The sequence below is a fragment of the Propithecus coquereli genome, unplaced genomic scaffold (genome assembly GCF_000956105.1).
Source record: "Propithecus coquereli isolate 6110/MARCELLA unplaced genomic scaffold, Pcoq_1.0 Scaffold295, whole genome shotgun sequence".
Lineage (NCBI taxonomy): Eukaryota > Metazoa > Chordata > Mammalia > Primates > Indriidae > Propithecus > Propithecus coquereli.
Window position 1 is genome coordinate 3266019 of NW_012148563.1, and position 20671 is coordinate 3286689.

General features: G+C 53.3%; 1 protein-coding gene across 4 annotated transcripts in view; it reads left to right on the plus strand.

Moving 5' to 3' along the window:
* The window catches only part of LRRFIP1 (leucine rich repeat (in FLII) interacting protein 1), a 144955-nt gene that overhangs the window by 56967 nt on the left and 67317 nt on the right, over positions 1-20671 (plus strand). For 3 of the 4 annotated variants that reach the window (XM_012648843.1, XM_012648842.1, XM_012648840.1), the window contains exons 1-2: positions 5568-5799; positions 20353-20439. In XM_012648843.1, the coding sequence (XP_012504297.1) occupies positions 5734-5799; positions 20353-20439 (153 nt within the window). In that variant the 5' untranslated portion in view covers positions 5568-5733. Of the gene's footprint in view, positions 1-5567; positions 5800-20352; positions 20440-20671 lie in introns of those variants that run through there. The other variant, XM_012648839.1, reaches the window with a different exon arrangement.

Below are 20671 nucleotides of genomic sequence, written 5' to 3' on the forward strand. Positions count from 1 at the left end.
TCAGATTCTACCCCTCAGCAATATTATTGGGCTTGGTGGCGCTCCAAGGCAGGGCTCGGAGCTCAGGCACTGACCACCTCGGCTCTGTGCTCAGGCGCAGCGCACCTTGCTGGGCCCAGTGGGGCTCGGTGGCAGGTCCTGCAGTTTCTGCTCTTCCTGGTCCTCATCCTCCCTCAGTTCTCCACCCAGGTTCCTGCACGGGGACAGCTGCTTCTTGTTATCTGCCCTCTCCTATTCATATTCCCATTTAGCTCAGAACCAGGTCAAATCCTCAGTACTCGGGGCCAGTGCCTGGCAGCTCCCTCTCCCGCTTTCCCCCTCCCTCTGCGCCCCCTTAGTTGGCGGGTTCTCGGCCTCCCCACAACTCGCTCTCTTCTCACTCTCCTTCCAGCCGCCGGCCTTGGGCTCTCGAGTCTCTTCCATCCTTAAAAACCTGTGATCAAATGAACAAATCTCCCCTTGGTCCTGCCGTCCCCCAAGGCTGAAGTCTACCCTTCATTATACGCACGAATCATTGAAAGTGTTTAATTGTCGAATTTTCACAATAGAATACAATGACCAATGTTTTTCTAGTTGCAAATTAAAGACGTTCTTGACCTTGCTCTCTTCACTCGGAGGCTTCCAGGAGCCACCTCTGTTTCCGTTTCTCAACTGCCCCTCCTCTGCCTCGCTTGTTCCTTAGACATTGCACCCGTGCAACGTAGAAATCCCAAGATTCCTTCCTTCTGGCTCCTTTCTGTTATCTGCAGGCTACCAGTTTGTGTCATCACCTCTCACTAATCACTACCCCGTGCAGAAGTGCCTGCGGGTCACCTCCACTGAGGCTCTCTGCCACCACCTCAAATTCAGCTCAACCAAGCATCAAATTCGCCACCTTCCTTAGAATATCCAAAGCGATTTAAAAAACAAAACCAAAAACCAATTAGATGAAAAAGAAGTGTGGTGAATTGCTGGGTGCTAGGTAGTTATGTAAAAAAAAAAAAAATCCTCAAAACATGTCATTTTTAAGAATTTCTATTTCCAGTTGCTACAAAAATATAAAATACTTAAGATCAATGAGAGTTAATGCTAACCCACCAAAGTGCTCTGTTTCATGAGTTCTCTATCATTCACCCATCCATTCATCCATCGATCTACCCACCTGTCACTTATAAAGTCCGGAGCTGTGAGAACACGCTCGCATTCCGGAGGAGCCCACTCCTGGTCTGGGGGGCCAAGGGAAGGGGGGGGATCACGTTAGTGGGTGGTCGCTGTGAGAATGACGCGTGCTGTTGTGTGTAAAGCCTGGCACAGGAGCTGTATCAGATGCTGGAGACTCGCTCACTGTTGCTTCCCAGCCTCCCCTGCTGCGGGTGCTTCTGCCCCCTGGAAACAGGACCTGTAGGCCAAGTTCACTTTGGGCCTGAGCCAGCTGACCGTGGAATACTGCTTTCCTGAAGACAGCAGGCAAGGTCTGGCCGCCCTGTTTGATGTTCCTACCAATGCTCCTGGTCTTACTGGGAGATCAGGCTCCTGGCGTCGACCTGGGTGTGTGCCCTGCTTTGCCAACACCCCTGGAGTGGGAGGTAGGGTTACTGGTCCAGGCTAAGCCCAGGGAGACAGCTAAGGGCATTCACCAAGCCCACCTGCTGAATGCCTGTTCCCTTTGAAGCCCCCCCGGTGGCTGGGAAGGAGCACTTCTGTGTCAGGCAATGTGATGGGTGCTTTCCATCATAATGTGCTAAGAGCGCAGACTTTTAGTGGGGACTTGGGTTGAAAACCTGGCTTCACCCTTCCAACACGTGTCTGTGGACAAGTTCTGTAACCTTTGTGAGTCTCAGTGTGTGCATAAAGTACTTTGTGGACCGAAGGTGCTGTGCAAATTCTGGGTGATCAATTCATGAACCACATTTATAATATGACATTTTTTTAGAAATTAGTCAAAAGGATCCAAATAAAGTAATAAAATAAATGTAAGCTCGTGGTTTTTACAAGTAATTTAGAGATGTTTATTCACTGTAATCAATATGGCTGCTGATTCATATTCATAGAAAACAGTTGTGAGGGCTGTGATTTAGAAAAATGATTTCAACGTTAGTTATCTGACTAATGGGGAGGCTGAGAGCCACTCTGTCCTCCCATCTGCCTCTGGCTGTGTGCTGTCACCCTGAAAGGATCTGTCTTTGTGGCCCCTGAATGTAGTGAACCTAGCAACAGACCAACACCATGGAGACAAAGCAAACCGCGGTTGGGTGTGGCCCCAGACTGGTGAAACGTCCTGGCGTTGGCCGGTTAGCTATGATTCTGAAGTTCCTGGAACAAAATTAGACCATTTTATTTATTTTTTGTTCTTTGCTGAGGAGTCTCTTGTTCTCCTGAGAACAGATTTTTAGGTTTTGGGCATTTAATTTTCATTGAGAGGGCACAGAGGAAGACAAAATCCTACCACAACCAATGGTAACTTTTAAGAAGGCCTGACACAGACCTGTCGCAAAGCCTAAGTGCTTTCTAAGTGCAGAGACTCTGGGCTTAAATAGGGACCTCAAGAGGTCAGTTCTGTGTGTTTACGGGTCATTAACCGCCTGGAAATTTGGAGTAAGGGACCAGAAATGTAGAGTCTACTTGTTAGAAGTGGCTGTCGATGAATCGTCACTACCAAAGAAGGAGAAAATTGAGTCCTGGTCATCGGCCTCACAGGAAGGCCCTGGGCCCTGCTGGCACGGTCCAGACGGACATCCACCCTCCTCCTGAGACCCCTCAGGCCTTTCAAAGGTGCCCTTGGGTTTCTTCTGTGAGCCTTTCTGAAGACAGAAACCTGGGCTTCTTGTCTGATTGTTTCAGACTCTTAGGTGATTTGTTTTGTCTTCGTCAGGGTGAAGGATTTTATATTGCTCTGCCAAGCCACCTCTGGAGCTGTGAGCACTGGGATAAAAACTTTGTGTACTTCCACGGTTCCCGTTCTACAAATGTCGCCTTTCGTAGCCACACCCCATACGCTGACTTCTGAGCAGGCTCTCCCAGCGCCAAGTTTGTAGATTCCAGTCACCCAGTCACCACCCTTGCTATTGACCTTGCTGTAAGTTAGAAAAGGCCAGGGGTGGGGGCTGCATCGAAAGGGGGCTTTGAGGAGGGGCCATTAGAGCATTACTCGTATCAAAACCAACAGAAGGCAACTGTGGACCCTCCACACTTTATTCCTGGGGCCCCAGGACCCAGGACAAGGAAGACGTATTAAACACTCAACTTACAGTATAGACTTTGACATTTGTCCTAGGGCTGGGATGGTTCTGACATCAGCCACCTCACAGGACTGGCTGGGCTGAAACACAAGTAGAACGTAGCATCCTCCCATCTAGAAGGGTGTTTGGATGGCAGTTTTCAACCACAGGCTACTACTTAGTGGGATCAGAAATCAGCAATTATTTTATCACTAGTATCAACAGTTTGTTCCTGGGACCCAGCATGGTCAGCTAGTTGCTTCTTACTCCACGAGTGTCCTGGCATGGTCCACCTCCCTGGCACCTACATCCTCTGCAGCGGGCCCTCTCCCATTGCTTTTGTGGGGGGTGGGAGGTTTGTTCTCTTCCCTGGGCTGCCCACAGACTCTCTGCCGGGCTCATCCCGGTTCTCAGCATCTTAGCCTGTTGACTAGCTTCCTTCCTGCTAGGGAGGAGGCCTGGACATCCACCAGGGCACTCAGTCTGGAGGCAGAGGGGCAAAGGAGGGGCTGGAGAGGCAGCAGGGCAGGCACTGGTTTATTTTTACCGTACGGGGTTTATATGAGGTGCACCAGGCTAGCAGGGCAGCTCACCCTAACTGTGCCCAGCAGGGTCCATGTGTTAGGGCCTTTGGTCCGCAGTTTTAGTTGTCACTGTCATTATCACTGGCATGTGTTAGTTGAGACTCAAGACACAGGAGCTAAGTAACTTGCTCAAAATCCCACAGTGAGTGGCAGAGTCGGGAACTGGCCCAGATGGCTTAGTTCCAGAGCCCACATTCTTAGCCCCTTCTCTGTGTTCTCAGATGCTGACAACGAGCAGTCGAATGGCCCTGTGAGGCTAGGAAAATGCTCCCTGTGTCATTGCAGGTGTCTCTGGGCATTGCCTCAGGGACAGGCAATGCAAATGGTGCGTGTCCCAGTGCCCTGCTCTGGGAGATGTCACAGGGTTTGGGATGGTCACTAGCTCTAGAATCTTCCAGCTGGATCAGAATATTCAAACTCAAGTCTCAAAAGGAGGAAGCTATTTGATTAACTGGCTAGCATTCTCATCAGTGAAGTTGTTACTACCAGTAAAATCGTAATTGCTTTCCGTGACAAATCCCGTAAGTTCCCATAGTTGCTTATGTAGAACAGTTAAAAATTATTTTCTCCAAATAATTGAGCTCATAGAATTGTTATATCAATGTTTTTAAAAAGTGGTACAGCGAGAAAACAAACTATTAAAAGAAAGGCATTTCATTCTGTTTGAAAGTTGTTTTTGTGAACGTGAAATGCCCGCCATCAAAGCGTGGCGCTCTGTTCATCTTTTAAGTTTAAATCCCCTGTTTTCCTTCGTTTCCGTGTCCCCGCTGCCCACCCTCCCCGCAGCCCTTCCCGCAGAGCCCTAGCTCTGAAGCCCGTCGCGGGCAGCTGGGTGCGCACAGGCCGCGCTAAAGTGCTGCCAAGACTTGGGTCGCGGGCAGAGAATGGGGAGCTGGGGGGCTGTCAAATTTCAATGTGACTTCGTGGTCTCCTGAGACTTCTGGAGCCACCTTTGCAGAGAATTAGGCCAGGCGATTCTGCCGGAGATTCCCGTCTGGAGCCGGGACGTAGCCTAAGAAGGGCCGGGAAACGTGTCCCCAGGGCACGGCCAGGAGAGAGGCCGCAAACCGGGTGACCTTCTGATTGCCCCCGAGTGGTCCCGTCGCCTCTGCCCGCAGCCGGCGAGGTCAGGGGCCCTTCCGGCGCTTTGCCGCAGGACTTTTACTTTAAATTACTAGGGGCGCGTGCGTGGAGTCGGGTCCCTGTCCCAGGGAGGGGACCAGCTCTTCCGTGCGCCCTCGCGGCGCGGCGACGCCTGGACGCGGCAGACCCCGGGCTCCGAGACCCGAATCGGCGCCGAACTGCTCGCACCGGCCCTGGGAGCTCTCAGCCCCGCGGCCGCAGCGACCGGGCGAGGACGGGCGTCCGGAAGCCGGGCCCTCTCCGGGGACGCGTGAGCCGCACCGGCGGCAGGTGCTGCTGCGCGGGCGGAGTCCGCGGCCCAGGGGGGTCCGACCCGAGTTTGCGGGACTCACCCTGCCCCGCCCGCACTGGCTCCTCCCCCGGCGGACCCCGTCCCCGAGCCGACCGGGAGCCTCGCCTTCCGCGGCCTCTCAGCTCGCCCTCCTCCCGCAGACCAGGCGCGGGCGGGGCTGCCGGCGGGACTTTCTCGCCCCAGCGCTTTCCGGCGCGGGGCGGAGGGGCTGGGCGGCGACTGGCGGCGGCGGCGGAGCGGGGCGGGGCGCGCAGGGGCGGCCCCGGGCTCCTCTCCACCCCCCGGGGCCCGCGGCCACCTGCGCCCCGCCCCTGCGGCCGCGCCCGAGCCCGAGAACCGCGGCCGTCGGGCGCGAGCGCTCCTGGGCGATCGGGGCGCGGAGCCGTCGCGGGGACCGCCGCGCTCGTGGGCAGAGCCCCGCGCCGGGATGCGGCGGCGCTGAGCGGTGCCCCCGCGGACGCCCAGAGGCCGTGCGGAGAGTCCCCGCCGCGAGCGGGGCGGGCGCGTGGCCGGCAGGATGACCAACCCCGCGGCCGCGCAGAACAAGGAAATAGACTGTCTGAGTCCCGAGGCCCAGAGACTGGTAAGAGGGAACCCACTTCGGAACTTTCTTTCCGACTGCGAACGGTCCTGGTGGACTTTCTGATTGTTCTAAGGTCGAGGGCAGCCGGCACCTTAGTCCGTGCGGGAGGAGGTGCGGGGTGGGCGCCGCGGGGCCGGAACCCCGCAACTGGGCGTCCCAGCACCGGGTGCGGAGCGGGCTCTGCTCGCAGCTCGGCTGGTGGCCCAGGACCGGCGCCCCTCGGCGCTGGAAGGCACATTTTATTGTAGACGCCCCTTCCAAGGGCGAGAAGGAACGTGGTCTCTCCCCTCTGGCTGCGGGGACGGGCCCTTGACAGGCTCTGCCCAGCTGGTTGGCTCTGGCCGGAACTGCGCCGGTCTAGAATTTCACGCCGAGCTGCTTCGTTGGTATTTTACAAAGTACAGCGCCCGGGAACTGGTGCCCAGAGCCAGCACGCTCTCCCCCGGGCAGGGACACCAGTGGCTGGGGTGCTTTGGAGCACTTATCCTTCTCTGGACCTTAGGACCACCTCCCCAAGGACCCTGGACCCCACGTCCACTTTGGCTGGTCTCCCAGGGTCTTCCCACTCCGGACAGGATCCTGCACCTGGGGGACTTTGCGGTTACCCGGCTCGGCACCCAGTAGTGGGATCAAGGAGGTGGGGGTAGTTTGGCGTTAAAATTGGACAGAGAGGTGGGGAAGCTTTGTAACTACCCATGTTCATGCAGCTAGTTGTTGATTGTGAATGGAAGTATTTAAAAGTGAAAGGGGACACTTTGGAAAAGAAATATTTTATGGAGTTAGTACACAGAGAGCACCCACATTTCCACTTTATCCGATCTTCATGAGACCTTGATAAAAGTGTGAGCCCAAAACAATCGCTCCTTCATCGGGTGGAAATTAATCATCTTCCGGGTGTTTGTGAAAGATTCAAGATGAATAAGACTGCCCTGACTTTGGGAGCACTTACTAGGAAATGCCAGAGAGAAGTACAGAAGTAGATTCTGATGAATGCACACATGAAAATTCAGTTCCTTGCTTGTCAGGTGGTGGTGGGGTTTTCTTTTTTAATGTCCATTTTGCTGTGCTTTTTCTATGACCTCATCTGAAGTTCTGGCAGTGGGCCAGGCTTCTGGAGCTGGTTCCTCTCCTTTAGCCTAATTAGTTCCTAGGGTCCTGGAACCTGGAGGGAGACCCTTGAATTGCTATCAGGAAAGGGTTCTTGAAAGAAGGAAGGATGAGAATGCTACAGAGGAATGCTGGTGTTGCAGGGAGCAGCCTGGGCGAACCATAGATGGCAAGAACAGGGTGGATGTGAGGAGGAACTAACTGCTGGCTGAGAGTCCTTGGAGAAGCCAAGAGTAAACACTGAGATCTGGATGTGAGGAAGGGAGGAACAGGCCGATGGCAGGGATATGGAGAAGGCTGGTAACACCTAGCGTGTGCTAAGGCACTGGCTGCAATGTCTGCGACTAAAGGCGTGGTGCCTCCTGGGCGGGCCTCGGTTGACTGCTTGGTGGAGAGGCTGCCAGGAAGAAGTGAGAGGAGAGTCTGGACGGGATCCAGCCGAGGAGGTGCTTGACCGGCCCAGGCTCACTGCCCCTCACCCCCAATTCCAGAATCCAGTAAGCTCTGAAAACAGCAAGGTTTGTGTTTTGTTTTGTTTTTGTAAGTTTGTGGCAGAATTTTGGCAAAGAACTGTCCTGATGGGAGGCTATTTTTAGTCTTTATCCCTCTTAGTGTGAAGATTGATAGGTTCCTCCGCAACCTTGTTAATGTATTTGATTAAGGGCTGCTACTCTGGGTTGTACTGGAATGTATGGTGTATGCATCTTATTACTCTTACAAAATCTTTTTAGATGTTTTTACATCAAATTCTGAAACACGTTTGGTCCCAGGGTTTTCCAGTAAGAAACTGTGACTCTGTAGGAGCTTTTTTTAGTAAATAGTAGCAGAAACTTTATTAGAGTGGGCCATGGAGAGTAGAGGTAAAACATGGTCCCTGTTTGTGAGGTTAATGGTCTGGTTGGAAAGGAAATGTGCTGAATGACAGCCAGGCAGGGCTTGGGGGTGCCTTAGAAGTGGAGTCACCCAGCGCCGCCCTGGGCTGTCGATCGTGTATACCAGCTAGAGACCAGTAGCGGCTGTCTCAAACTGGTTTGTGCTAGTTTGTGTTCTGCCTTGTGTCCCTGGGTCCTGGGAACAGGGGTCTGCAGTGGAGAAGAGGGGCTGGAGGCTGCATCGGTGCGAGAGCAGAGCTGGGTCGCGGGAGGAAGTCGATTTGGCGAGCTCTGCCTCACTTAGCAAGACCAAAGCAGGATCTGAGCAGCTTCTTAAGCAAGTCCGTGCCCGCCCTGGAGCCGTAGGAGAGGATCAGCTACGACAGTGGAGAAACTGTGCGTTTCTTTAACTTTCGTAACTTCCCCACGCTTGTGAAGCGTTGTGTCACCCCTGGTCTCTTTGCACATACTGATCAGCGCTCAGCCCTCGCAAACGGTCACTTCCATCCCAAGGAGGGGCCGTCAGAGCACAATGGGGACACCATCTCCCAAGGCCCATCTCATTGTAGGCAACTGTGCCGGGGTCCCCGGGTCTCGGAGAGTGGGAGTGTTGACAAATGTGGGCATGGAGTCAGCATGAGGCGGCCAGCCCTGCTGTAGCTCAGTCTAGATGGTGAGCACTGGAGTCATATGGTTCGTTTCAGACGTGCATTTCCCCGTGCAGTTAAGAAGTAAAAATAGAAAGGTAGGTCTTTCCTAATAGTATTAAGAGTGCCCCACTGGGGCAAAGATGGAGACTAAATTTCCCTTTTTGAGAGTTAGTTTCTGTTCAGCCTGAACTGGTATCACACAGCAGAAACCTCTTTAGTGAGTTTCAGAAAACCCTGCAGCCTCAACTGCCACTTACGCTGAGCACAGGAAATCAAGTTATTTATAGATGCAAAATTGTTTTTCAGCGAAGTTGATTGGAGTATTACCTGATTAGTATGAGGTTCTCATCCAATCCCTGCTGAATTGTGAGACTAAATGTTGGTGCATTGTGTTTGCTCCTCAAAAGGCAATGTTCAAGAGGAATTCTTACGCCAAAAAAATCAGGCTGTGTGACTCAGCAAAGGAATTGTTTATGACTGGTTACTCATATGCCAGTGTTTCCAAAATGTTCATATTTAAAAGATTAATCTTGGAGCCCCAGAGTCCATACATAATGTTTAGATTACCAACCTGTTACCCCATCAATAGGCCCGTTACATCTCAGTGTATGTCAGACATGGGGTGGGGAGAAGAGGAATTTTTATTACCTTACTGTTTTTACTGGAGGCCACCCAAATTTTAGTTTGTTTTTTAAATAAAGAAGTTCATTTTTAGGGAATGGATTTACTAGAACTTTCATTATTCAGACTATCTAGATAAAATTAAATAAACTTGGTTCTTTCTCCCAAATTAAGCAAAGCATTGCAAGATTGAATAACTCAGAATTGCCATGTAAGTGATCACAGACCACCACTACAATCCCCCACCCCAGGTCAGACCCCAAAACAATAAACCGAACAAAAACACACCCAGCACCGCTGACATGTCTTCTGAGATTTGTTCATTCATTCATTTTGTGGAGGGCCAGTGTCTCCAGTGGTTTCTCCTTGATACTGTAACTTGACAACTTTAAAAACCAGGTAAGTAGTTTGAGCTTGAATCTAAATTACAACTACTTTGTAGTAGAGCAGTAAGGTTTACTTTTAATTTAAACCAAAATGTTGCATTTATGTGTTTGCCTAGTGGAGATTATCAAAGTAACATCATTTTGGATCCTCCCGTCTTTTTTATTTTCTGTGGCAAGTAGGTGCGTAATTTTCCTAGGGGAAGAGAAATAGGGAGTGGGCTTTGGTGTGAGTTGGGAATGTCCACCTGCCTCTGAAATTTCCTTGGTGGCACCTTTTCCCGCTGTTCTGCCGGGTGGGTGCCTTAGTGTGCTTGTCTTCTCATTGTGCTTCCAAAGTTAATGGGAACGGAGTTTATACTGTTAAATTAGTAGCTGTCACGGAAGATATCGTGCAAGTTGTAAAAGCAGCCAACATTTACTAAACCCCTCCTGAGTCAGGCCAGTAAGTGCTGTATACGGAAGTTTTCCCTGACCCTTGCCTTAACCTCATGGTGGGGGGAGGGTAGGTATTTTTGTTATCTCCAGTTTACAGATAAAGAGGACACTGAGGCTAGAAAAGTCAGGGGACTTTCCAGTCCCCACAGCTAGTAGGCAGTTCAGACCCAGGCCCGCTGACTTGGAAGCAGTGCTGATAACTGTCACCACTGTATACAGTGCTTAGGGCAGGGTCTAACAGGTAGATGTGCTGCTGTTGCTGTCGTCAGCATTTCCTCGCAGCCTGGGGTCTCACAGCCCCGCATGGGGGCCGAAGGATTTCCTGGCACTAAGGCAGCCTTTTAGGACCTGAGTCCTTGCTCCGAACGCATATCGAGAAGCCTTCATCCCATCAAACTTTTCTGTATCTGGTAGTTTTCAGATAAGAGCTCATGCAATGAATTTTATTTTTCTAGATAAGGAAAAGAAGAGTAGAAATGAAAGACTATAGAAACTTCTGTTGTGCTGTTTTTGTGCTATACTGGCATTTTAATTATTACTTAATGTCAACATACGTACACCCAGGAACCGCTCTGATTTAAGCCTTTTTTTCCTGTGTGTTGTGTAGCACCTCCCTCGTCCTCATCCCAGTAAACAAGTTCATTGAGGATAGAAACAACAGCTACCGTTTCTTTTATGGCCGGTTCCAGGAACGCTGACGGAATACAGGAAAGCACGCATCAGTAGTCGTGATGCCCAAGGCGGGAGCCCCTGGCACTGCCGGAGTGCTCAGCCCTGTTCTGAGCAGAAACAATTGAAATGTTTTTGTGAAACTTTAAACCCGAGGGGTTTATAGTTTATAGGACAACCTTGGGTGGAGCAGGCGGAGGTGAAGGGAGGGGAGTCCAGGTGCTGGCTGGAGGGACACCTGTCACCTGGAGAGAAGTAGCACGAGGGAGGCAGCCCACCCTCACCGTCAGTCCCACACAGCCCCGATAGTGACTGTCCTGGCTCTCATTTCTATTCCCAGCATGTTGAGGCTGTCAAAAGAAATACGAACATTCATTCATCGCAGGAAAAAATGCATTAATAGCAAGAGTAGAAACTCATTTGCAGCATTTGCATTCCTCAGCACAGCATGGGTAGCTGCTGAGCCCCGATTGTGCTGTGAAGTTTGAACAGGTAAACGGCTTTGTCATTGCACTTGATAAAGTGACATCATTTGTACTTGTTTAATGTGTTTGTTATTTTAGTTTGTGAAGTACCTTAAATCTGTTTATTATTCGGAGAAGCAAAGTTCAGAGATTTCCAGTAGCAAAGCAGGGAAAGAAAAGTCTTTGGACAATCTCAATGTACGTTTAATTATTAATCATGAATTATTTAATTCACCTCTGGGGTAAAGACAGAATTTCAGAAGATAAGCTCTTAAGAGATTATGTAGATATAGAATTTCAGAGGAGAAGGAAACTCTTAGAGATGATGTTCCCCCTACTTCTGTAATGAGGGCGGATGCTCAAAATTAAGAAATCTACCCAAGCTCACATAACTGGTAAGCGGTAGAGCCCAAGCTGGTGGCCAGGGCTAGGTGTGCACAGTCTCCAGCTGCAGAAGCTCAGATCCCTACTGAGCAGGCTGCAGCCACGGCCCCGAGAGACAGTCGCACCCAGGGGTGCGTTTCTGGGACTCGTCCACGAGGTCCCCCATGCAGAGGCGGTAGACCCGCAGGAGCAGCCTTGCAAGGTAAAGGCTTCTTTGAAGGCTGCTGTTGTATCATAACATTTCATGATAATTTTAGTGTACTCCATAATTTGAGTTAATTTTGATGGGAACATGGTGTTTTAAATAACCAGTTAAGCTTTAGTCTTTAACTTTGTGTCCTCCAAATCTTCACCTAAACTTGAGGAAAGTACGTCCTGTTTATTCTGTGGCCTAAGCACCAGCCCCAGACCTGTCGTCTAAGTCGTACCCGAGCGAGTTTGTGCAGTGTGGTTGTGTGTCGTGTGAGTGCTGAGGACAGCACCTGCTTCGACATCGAGCTGCTGCAGCCGTGGCCCCAACCCTGTCAGACCCAGCACCCCTTTTATAACAAGTGCCTTAACATCCTCGTAACTAACCTGAAATGAAATTCATAGGTTATAAAATCAACCAGCATGCGTAATTTTAAGTCAATATGATACTGACTTAAAGAGAAATACAGGTAATTTGTAGTAATACAGTACGAATTTTGATACAGAAATGCTGAAACCCAGGTATACCAGGAGATGAGCGCAGGCGTCAGACTCGCACAGACCCGGGCCTGGCCTCGGAGCGGCAGACACAGACAGACGTAGGTGTGCGGGGCTGAGACCCGCACGCCCCCTCTCATGTCACCGTCTGTGATTTGACATTCTGAAATTGTGACTGATGCCCGGGAAGTTCTGAACAAAGCCAAGTGTAATCTTCCCTCAGTTTCCATGCTGATTCCTGGAATGTTTAATGTACGTTTGAACCGTGTAAAATATATTTCGAGTTTACATGTAAGTTGGAATCAGTTTGTAGATCCAAAAATTAAAAACAGCAGTTTTTCTATCTGCCGGAGTAGCCACAGTGCGGGCCTGTCTGATACCGGGTGATTGGGGGACCTGGGCCCGCCCCTTTCATGCCATTCACCCCCCCATCAGTGTGACCCCCCCATTTCCAAAATGCCCTCTGAGTCAGCACTTCCGTCACTGACAGCCACGTGTCCTCACTCAGTAGCAGTTGTCCTCCCGGCCGTGGCTGCAGAGGGGGCTCCTGTGGTTTCGGGGGGACTTACCCAGGTTGCCTAGACTGAAGTAAAATGCACGTGGCAGCCGGTTCGGGAGGCACCAGGCTTGTGCCTGCCCTTTCCCCTCCGTGTTGCCCTGAGTAACAGGCTGTTTTTAGAGGCTCCTGCATCTGAGGGGTGGGGGGTTTACAAAGATAACAAAAGTTGGTGGCTGTTGCCGCTTCCTGTGGCAAAGGCGACTCCGGAAGGGGGCCTGTGTGGCAGCCTCCTCGTTGCTCCTTGCTGGGCACAGTGGCCCCGTGGCAGGCCACACTAACAGGCCACACCGACCCGGGCCAGTGCGGAACTCCTGGAGAAGCACCGGGAAGGATCCCGAGAGGGCCGAGGCCCCTGCTTGTTTCTAAACAAAACCGGTTCCTCATTGGCATTTCGGGCTTCACCTGCATAATCTTCCTGTACAGTCACGGGCGAACTTTACAGACATCCTTCAAACTTTTCCCGAGAGATTATAAGCTACAGTTGGAACATATCATGGGACCTGGAAAAAAGCTACCAGATCTTCAATTCTGTGTGATTCTGAAACCTGGAGGCTCACATGAATGTGCGTGAGCAACATGCAGACGCCTCCTGCTTGCGGAGTGCTGTGCGGCTGAGCTGCCCCTCCCCGAGCAGCGGTCCTCTCCCTCCGCCCACGCCGTGTCCCTAACGTGTGGGAACAGACTCCTCGCAAACTGTGGTTCAGCACCCACCCCCCGGAGCGTGGCGGTCACTGACTTGCACGTGAGTTTGTGCAGTAAGTCCCCACTGGGCCGAGCTGGCCTCCCCGGCTAAGGTTGGTGCCTCTCCGGGCCCAGGGTTTCCTCAGCCTGGGTGGCGGAAGGGACACTTCTCAGTCCTGTTTCTCGAGAACTGCCCGAGAGTTGTGGCTCATAAATCCCTTCCAGCTGCTGTGTAGAATTCTGGACCCCTTGGGCATCACTACAGAGTTTAAAAGCAGAGTGAGAACTTTTTCTGTGACTGCAGGGTGGGAGGTCCTGGGGTGTAGAATTCCACACTAGGCTGGAACCCCCGGAAAGCTTCTAAGCTCAAGAAATGGACGAGCAGAGGTGGGACTCCCTTAAGTTGTGCCGGGCTTTGAAGAAGCTGCCATGAGGGCCCCCTGCCCCACCTTCGTCCCTACAGCAATCAGGGCCTCTGCCCCACCATGTCACTTTCACCTCCTTTGCATGGGGACTTCCTGGGAGGGGCCACAAGAAGGATGCAAACACGTTAGAGCTGTTAGAGCCCCCAGACGTCATCGGAACTGGGGTTCAGGGAGTACTGGGGCTGCTCCCCGCCCTGGGCAGCATCTGTAGCTAGCAGGGTCCTTAGCACTCTCCCTCTGCTGCCTGTGTCCTAGGCTTTGGCTTTGCATCCTCATCAATAACTTTTTTTCTAGTTCTCCTTGGCCTCCCCCCCAAGCCTGAGCAGGCTGTCCCTGAGCTCCCTGACCCTGAAGAAGGAGCAGCCGTTCTCTCCGGATGACTGTCTCTTGCTGCTGGGGGTCTCTGGTGCTCCGAGCAGGAGCCTGTCAGGGCCCCGGAAGAACAGGCACCGTCGGACTGTTTGTCTCACGGCTCGTACGTCTGCTCTGTGCTTCTGTCTAGAGCTAGGGCCCGTCAGGGCTCTCTGTGTGGCGTAGGGACCCCTCGAGAAGGGAGCTCCTGAGGCCTGCTTTCATCTGTGGCTCCAGACGGTGACTTCTTCGCACAGCTTTCTGGAGACTTCTCCAGCCTGGGTCCCGAGACATCACACAAGGGTCTGTGCAGCCCAGAGAAGGCCTCCCGTGGGAGAAGGGCGGCCTCGGTGGTCTGTCTCCCCCTCTGGCCTGCAGGCGAGGAGCAGAGGCCCCTCCACAGCCTTCAGCTCCACAGCAGGATGTAGGGGTGGCGTCGAGGACAGTGGCTGGGAGACCTGGCTGTCTTGGCCATTTGTTTAGGAGGCCTGGGGGTCAGGCCTGTGCTGCCTTATGTATTTTTAGACCCCTCATCACCGTAATGACCTCAGTACCAGGGTGCTGTTGTGTTTCTATATGGTAAAGTGAGATGTAAAAGTAGAACTCTGTAGAATGCTGGAGTCAAAGGCTCAGGATTTTAGATTATTATGATGAGGGAACTTTGGTGATAAATGGAGTCTTTTTTTCCCAGCCATCCTCACCCTCAACGACGGTGGTACCTTACAGCCCAGTGCCTGTGAAACTGTGCCTGGGACCCCCCACCAGGGCAGCAGGACCCTGGGGAGAGGGCCGGCTGCGTACCCTGCAAAGGGAGGTGGCACTCTGGCATTCCAGACCGCAGTCAGCTGGGAGCTGGGATCTGGTGGAGGAGCTGGCGGTGTCAGCACCTCCCTCTGCTCCGCCCAGCCCTGAGGCAGCTGCAGGACCATGGGGAGCCCAGTGGAGAATGCAGAGGCTTCTAGCAAAAACCTACAGCACCTCAGAGGTCTTGTAGCAGCAGCAAGTGTGGGTTTTGGTTCGGGGGCTCCTTCTTTCCCTTCCTGGTTTTGAAATCTTTGCTGTTTATTAGGAAACAGGTCAGACAAACCGAGAAGTAGATGGCCCGCCTGGAGCAGGGGCGAGGGATCAGGGAATCCGAACCACAGGTCTGGGGTGGGCCTGAGGGTTGCATTTCTAACAGGTTCCAGGTGAGACTGGTGCTCTGCTGGGGAATGACATCTGAGAGCCATCAATTTAAAGAGCCCCATGTCCCCCACACCCAGCCTCAACAGTGGCCAGCTCGTAGCTGTTCACACCCCATGCACTCCACACCCAGTTATTGTGAGACAACTCAGAGAGAGATCCTATGGTCGTACCCTTAAATATCTTACTGTGTATCTCAGCAAAGACGGTCTTCAGCAGAGAAGGGAGGCTTCGGGGTCTAGAGTCCGCCATTTCTAGAGTGTCTGGCGTGGAGCCACCATGCCGGGGAGTAGCCGAGGTCTTGCTCAGCCGCCTCTGCCTTTCCCTGTGGGCTCTGTGGGGAGGGCAGAGAGCAGCCCCAGGGCCCCAGTGGGGGCCGCAGAAGCTGCTGGGATCCCAGCCGTAGCCCTGCTTGGGGCTGAGATGACAGCGAGCTGTTCTACATCAGCCAGTGGGGGCGGGAGCTGCAGCGTGAGGGACTGAGGGGCGGGTGGGGTGTGCACAGTCTTGTCCTCTGAACTGCTCTTTGAAGCCCTCTGCAGTTTCTACTTTGCACCCTAAATTCCATAAACCCACTTGCCTTTCTCTGTCCCTTCAGTTCTCTGTCCCTTCAGTCCTGCCAGCTTCATTTGGTCATCGTCATCTCCCCTGAAGTTGGGAGCTTGGAGAGGGTTCACGTGAGGGCATCCCCAACTCCAAATCCGCCGGGGCCCTTGAGGCAGGCAGGCGGCAGTAAGAGGCCCCTGGTGTCGGGTGTGGTAGGCATCCTGGGTGCCACCAGCCTCTGGGAGGTGGCAGGGGCCAGGGCTCTTCTCCAGGGTTCCTCTAGCATTGGGTCCTCATGGGCTCTCCTTGGGACCCCTGGGACCCCGGCCGTTCCTCCAGTGTCCACTCACCTCCCTACTGTGCCTCGCAGCCTTGACCCGAGCGCGAAGCTTGATCCTAGCACGCAGTTCTGCAGCCAGCTGTTTCTGTTTCTACCCCTGTGCTCAAAGCAGCCTCCTTACTCACTTCGGGTTTCCTGTCCCCTCCCTCCCGTCCCCTCGCCCCGTACCTCCTGCCCACGTTTCAGCCAGAGCCGTGTTTCTAAAACAGAAGTCAGACCCCACTGTGTTCTTTCTTAAGACCCTTCGGTGGTTCCTAATTCCTTCAAGACAAGGTTGCAGACGGGAGGCTGAGAGGGAGGCCTGCACCCCAGGTTGCGCACTTCCCGCCGCGTCCCTCGCCCCTGGTCGCAGCACCCTAGCCCTGGCTCTCTGCTGTCTGCTGTGCAGGGTTCGGCTCTGGGCTCGTGTCCTGCGGCTGCTTTCCCCAGCTCCTGGGGTTGGGTCAGGTTCTCCAGAGCAGCCCCCACCATGCTTTCCTTGCCCTGTTGTGGCCCTCGTCACTTATACGTTGTCGCCAGTTGCTGTGCCTATATCCCTGGAAACTTGTCGCCGGCTGACTCTGGTGGTCTGCTGCGTGAGTTAGGTCCCTGCTGTCTCTGGTCCCTTACAAGCTAAGTACAGAAACGGAAAGGAAGTGTTTGGGGACTCTTAGAGCAATCTGACGTGGCTGTTGCCGTCACAAGATTGTGTATTTTACAGTAGAGTTGGCCCAGGCAGGACTATCCTGCACCATCCAAGCACGGGCCCAAAGAACTGGCTGGACTGTCCGCATCGTCCCCAGCAACTTCATGGTGACTGTGTCAGTGATCACTATCTGCCATGCTCCGCCAGGCTGTCGTGGGATGAATTTTGTCAAAACTCTGTATGGTTTTTCTCGCAAGCATCTCGAGCTAATGTCAAGAGCTGTTCTGCTGATAAGGGCCCAGTTTTGTGCTTGTGGGGATGCCACGCACAGGTTTGTATTGGTGTAGCGCTGGCGCGTGCATTTGTGGGATTTTAGTTAGGCAGACTCCAAGAGGCGAGGCGGTGGTCACCACTCCCTGCGTTACAAGCGCTCTGCTTTCCACGTGGGAGTCACACGGGAATCCTACGAGATGCAGGCACTTTGGATTTGAAACTGTGTTGAATTATTATACAAATTTATCTTCTTTCTAAATTCTAATCGAATATAAAAATCGGCATAGTTGATCTGTCTTCAAGGTTGACTTGCTCGTATCCTCAAGGAATTTATTGTGTAACTTGGCTCATTTGTGTGGTTCCGCTGTCAGCCCAAGCCTGTGTCCCTCAAAGCAAGGGTTTCTGGTTTTAGTCTTCGAATGCCATCATGCTCATGCACAGGAGGGACACGTTAGGCTGAGGGCAGCACTTGACCGGAACCTTTCCCTAGTTGGCAGCAGGCCCCACGAGAGTCGCAGAGGTCCAAGGTCCGATGGAGTGTTGTTTGGGAGGCCTGTCACTCGGGGGTAGGACACCGAGAGGGAGCTCCACATGGCAGGTGCTACATGCTCAGGCAGGTGGTCTTTCAGGGATCCAAGCAGAGCTAAACTGAGAGGATGGGGAGCTGGACAGGCAGGCTGGGGCGGGGTCGTGCGGGTGCTCAGGACCCCCTCAGCTCAGAGGGGTCATCTCACACCCGCCTCCTTCCCTCGGTTATCTGTTGGTGCATAACAAATACCCACCAACTCGGCGGCTTGGAATAACACACATTTACAATCTCACAGTTTCTGTGGCCAGGATTCTGGGCCGAGCCTGTGTCCTGCGCTCAGGATCTCACAAGGCTGTAGTCAAGGTGTCGGTCAGGCTGGGGTCTTTCTGGAGTTCAGAGTCCTCTTCTGAGCTCACATGGTTTCGTTGGCAGAATTCACTTCCCGTGGTTGTAGGACTGAGGGTCCCTGTTCCTGCTGGCATCAGCTGGGGCTGCTCTCAGCTCTCCGAGGCCGTGCTGCCCCTCACAGGCCCCTCGCACATGGCAGCTTGCTTTCTCCAGGCCAGCAGGAGACGCTCGCTGACGCCTAGACCCCATTTTAAAGGCCACACCTGATTAGGGCAGGCCCACCAAGCACAATGTCCTTTTTGCTCAACTCAAAGTCAACTGATGAGGGATCTCAATTATTTGTGCGATTCTCTTTGCCATATAACGCTCCAGCATCCGTCACATTCTCATTCCGCACACGCCGGGGCAGAGGGCTGCACAGGGCGTGTACACCAGTGGTAGGTCTTAGGGACCATCCCAGAATTCTGCTGACCACTCTCCTCTCCTCCCATCCCCATCTGGTGGCAGCTTCCTTCTCCCTTCCTTGTGTCCTCACCTGATCCCTCCTCCCTGGCCCCCTGGCCCCTTCTCCCAGTGCACCCTCTCTTCCTCCTCTCCCAAGCTGAGGGGCTAAGGCCGCTGTGAGGGCGCTTGCCTGTTACCTACTGGCTTAGAAACCGAGCCAGCGGGCACGGAGCCACGTGCCTCCCCACGGGTGGCCTTCGTCATTCGCTGGCCTGCTGGCGGCTGGGGGCCGCAGGAAGTCAGTGCGATGCACTTTCCTTCCCCAGCTCCTCCCGCCGTGCTGGACCTTTTCACAGACTCCGGCCGCCCTTCACGAAACAAGCCGTGGCCTTGGAAATCGAAAACGGCAAGGAGGGATCAAACTCAGTTGCATTTGTGACTTCTGACACCCCTTGATTTGAAAGACATGGGCGGGTTGATAAAGGAGCCACGTGAATGAACCGAGTTATAGAACAAATTCCTTGTGAGGACACAGGCAGGCCGACCTGGAAGGCAGATCACCCACGGCCAATTTCAATTCAGATGAGAACTCAGAAAGAAAATAAATTTGTAATACACGCACTGTGTGGAGGAGGTGGCCCTTGACATAAGGACCCCCTTCCTGGCGTGAGCCCGCCGGGCAGAGCGCCCACAGCCCACCTTGCTGCTGGCTGGCCACAGACCCCGCCAAAAGCACGCTGGCCATCTCTGAAGGCTCTGCTTTAAGATTCCCTAGGAGCCGGGCATGGGGGCAACCACCTATATCCCAGCTCCTTAGGAGGCCGAGGTGGGAGGATTGCTTGAGACCAGGAGTTCGAGGCTGCAGTGTACTGATGGCACCTGCAAATAGGCGCTGCACTCCAGCCTGAGCAACATAGCAAGACCCTCTCTCAACAAAAACAAAGATGATGTGAGTTCCCTGAAAACTGTGTTTAGAGAACCGTTGGTGTGAGGATATGCATTCCCAAAAAAACTTAAGTGGAAAGAAGATGGGATTTGTTTGATACCAGGAAACCCAAATTCTGGAACACTTTTGCCATCTATGTCATTGGGCTGTTCTGCATGAAATAATGAACAGCATGAGAATCATAGAACATGAAACATGAACATAAATGCCAGGTTCGAGGGCATGCATTGGCCGTCCCTCGCCAAGCATTTTCAGCGCTCTCAGGTGGAATCTGGCAGAACAGCTACGAGTTGAAAGACCGTTAAATGGAGGCAGTTTTGTTTTTTTTAAACATTAGGAAGGACTCTAACAGCTAGAACCATTTGCTCTGATCTTCGTTTTCTTGAGAAAAGGTGGGCTCCCGGCACTGCGGGGCTGAGGGCTGAAGGGGAGACCGAGGGTGCAGGTGTGCTTTGAGGTGACTGGCTGGGAGTCTGGAGAATGGGGGTGAGTCCCAGCGCCAGGCCAGCAGCCCCGTAATCTCAGTCTGGCAGCCTCCCCGGCCTCCACTCCCTGCTCTGTCAAGTGAGGGGTCGAACTAGAAACCTGCAGGAGCATCCAGCTCTGACGCTCCGCTCTGTGTGTCTGTCGTAGCTCAGAGGGAGGCAGACTGCCCAGCCCTGCCACTTACAGGCTGTGTGACCTTGGGCAAGTTACTTAGCTTCTCTGTGCCGTGGTCCCTCATGTATAAACCGAGGATGGTAACAGTCTCTGCCCAGTGGGGCTGTTTCGAGGAGTACGTGGCATAATGTATTATCCATGAAGTGCTTAGAATAGCGCCCTCTTGGCATTTGAAAGGGCTGGGCAAATGGTAGCAGTTCCTATAGCTACCATCGCTGTCACTCCTGACCACCCTTGTAACCTGAATGAGTCTGGGGTTCATTGTCGTCTGCCTCTTCAGTCTGAACAAGATTTTCTTTCAGCGGCATCACTGCTGACCGTGTCCTGGGAAGCTGTCTGCCCTCTAACCGGATGTCCGCTCTCTTTCAGGCGGAGGCCCGGCTTGCGGCGAAGCGCGCGGCCCGTGCAGAGGCTCGCGAGATCCGCATGAAGGAGCTGGAGCGGCAGCAGAAGGAGGTAACGCGGGGGGCTCTTCGCTGGGTCTTTTCACGGTGACTTTCATTTCAGGCCCAGCGTGCGAATGCGGAGGCACCTGTCGCTGCCGAGGCGCCTGGCCGTCTCACCCGGCCCGCGGTGCAGTGCGCGTGCGCGGCGGGAGTGCGCATGCGCAGGCCCGGCCTGCCCCAGACCGTGGCCTGTGGGACCCTGAGACGAGCGTGTGGGCCCCGCGCCGGTGGAGACCCTCCTT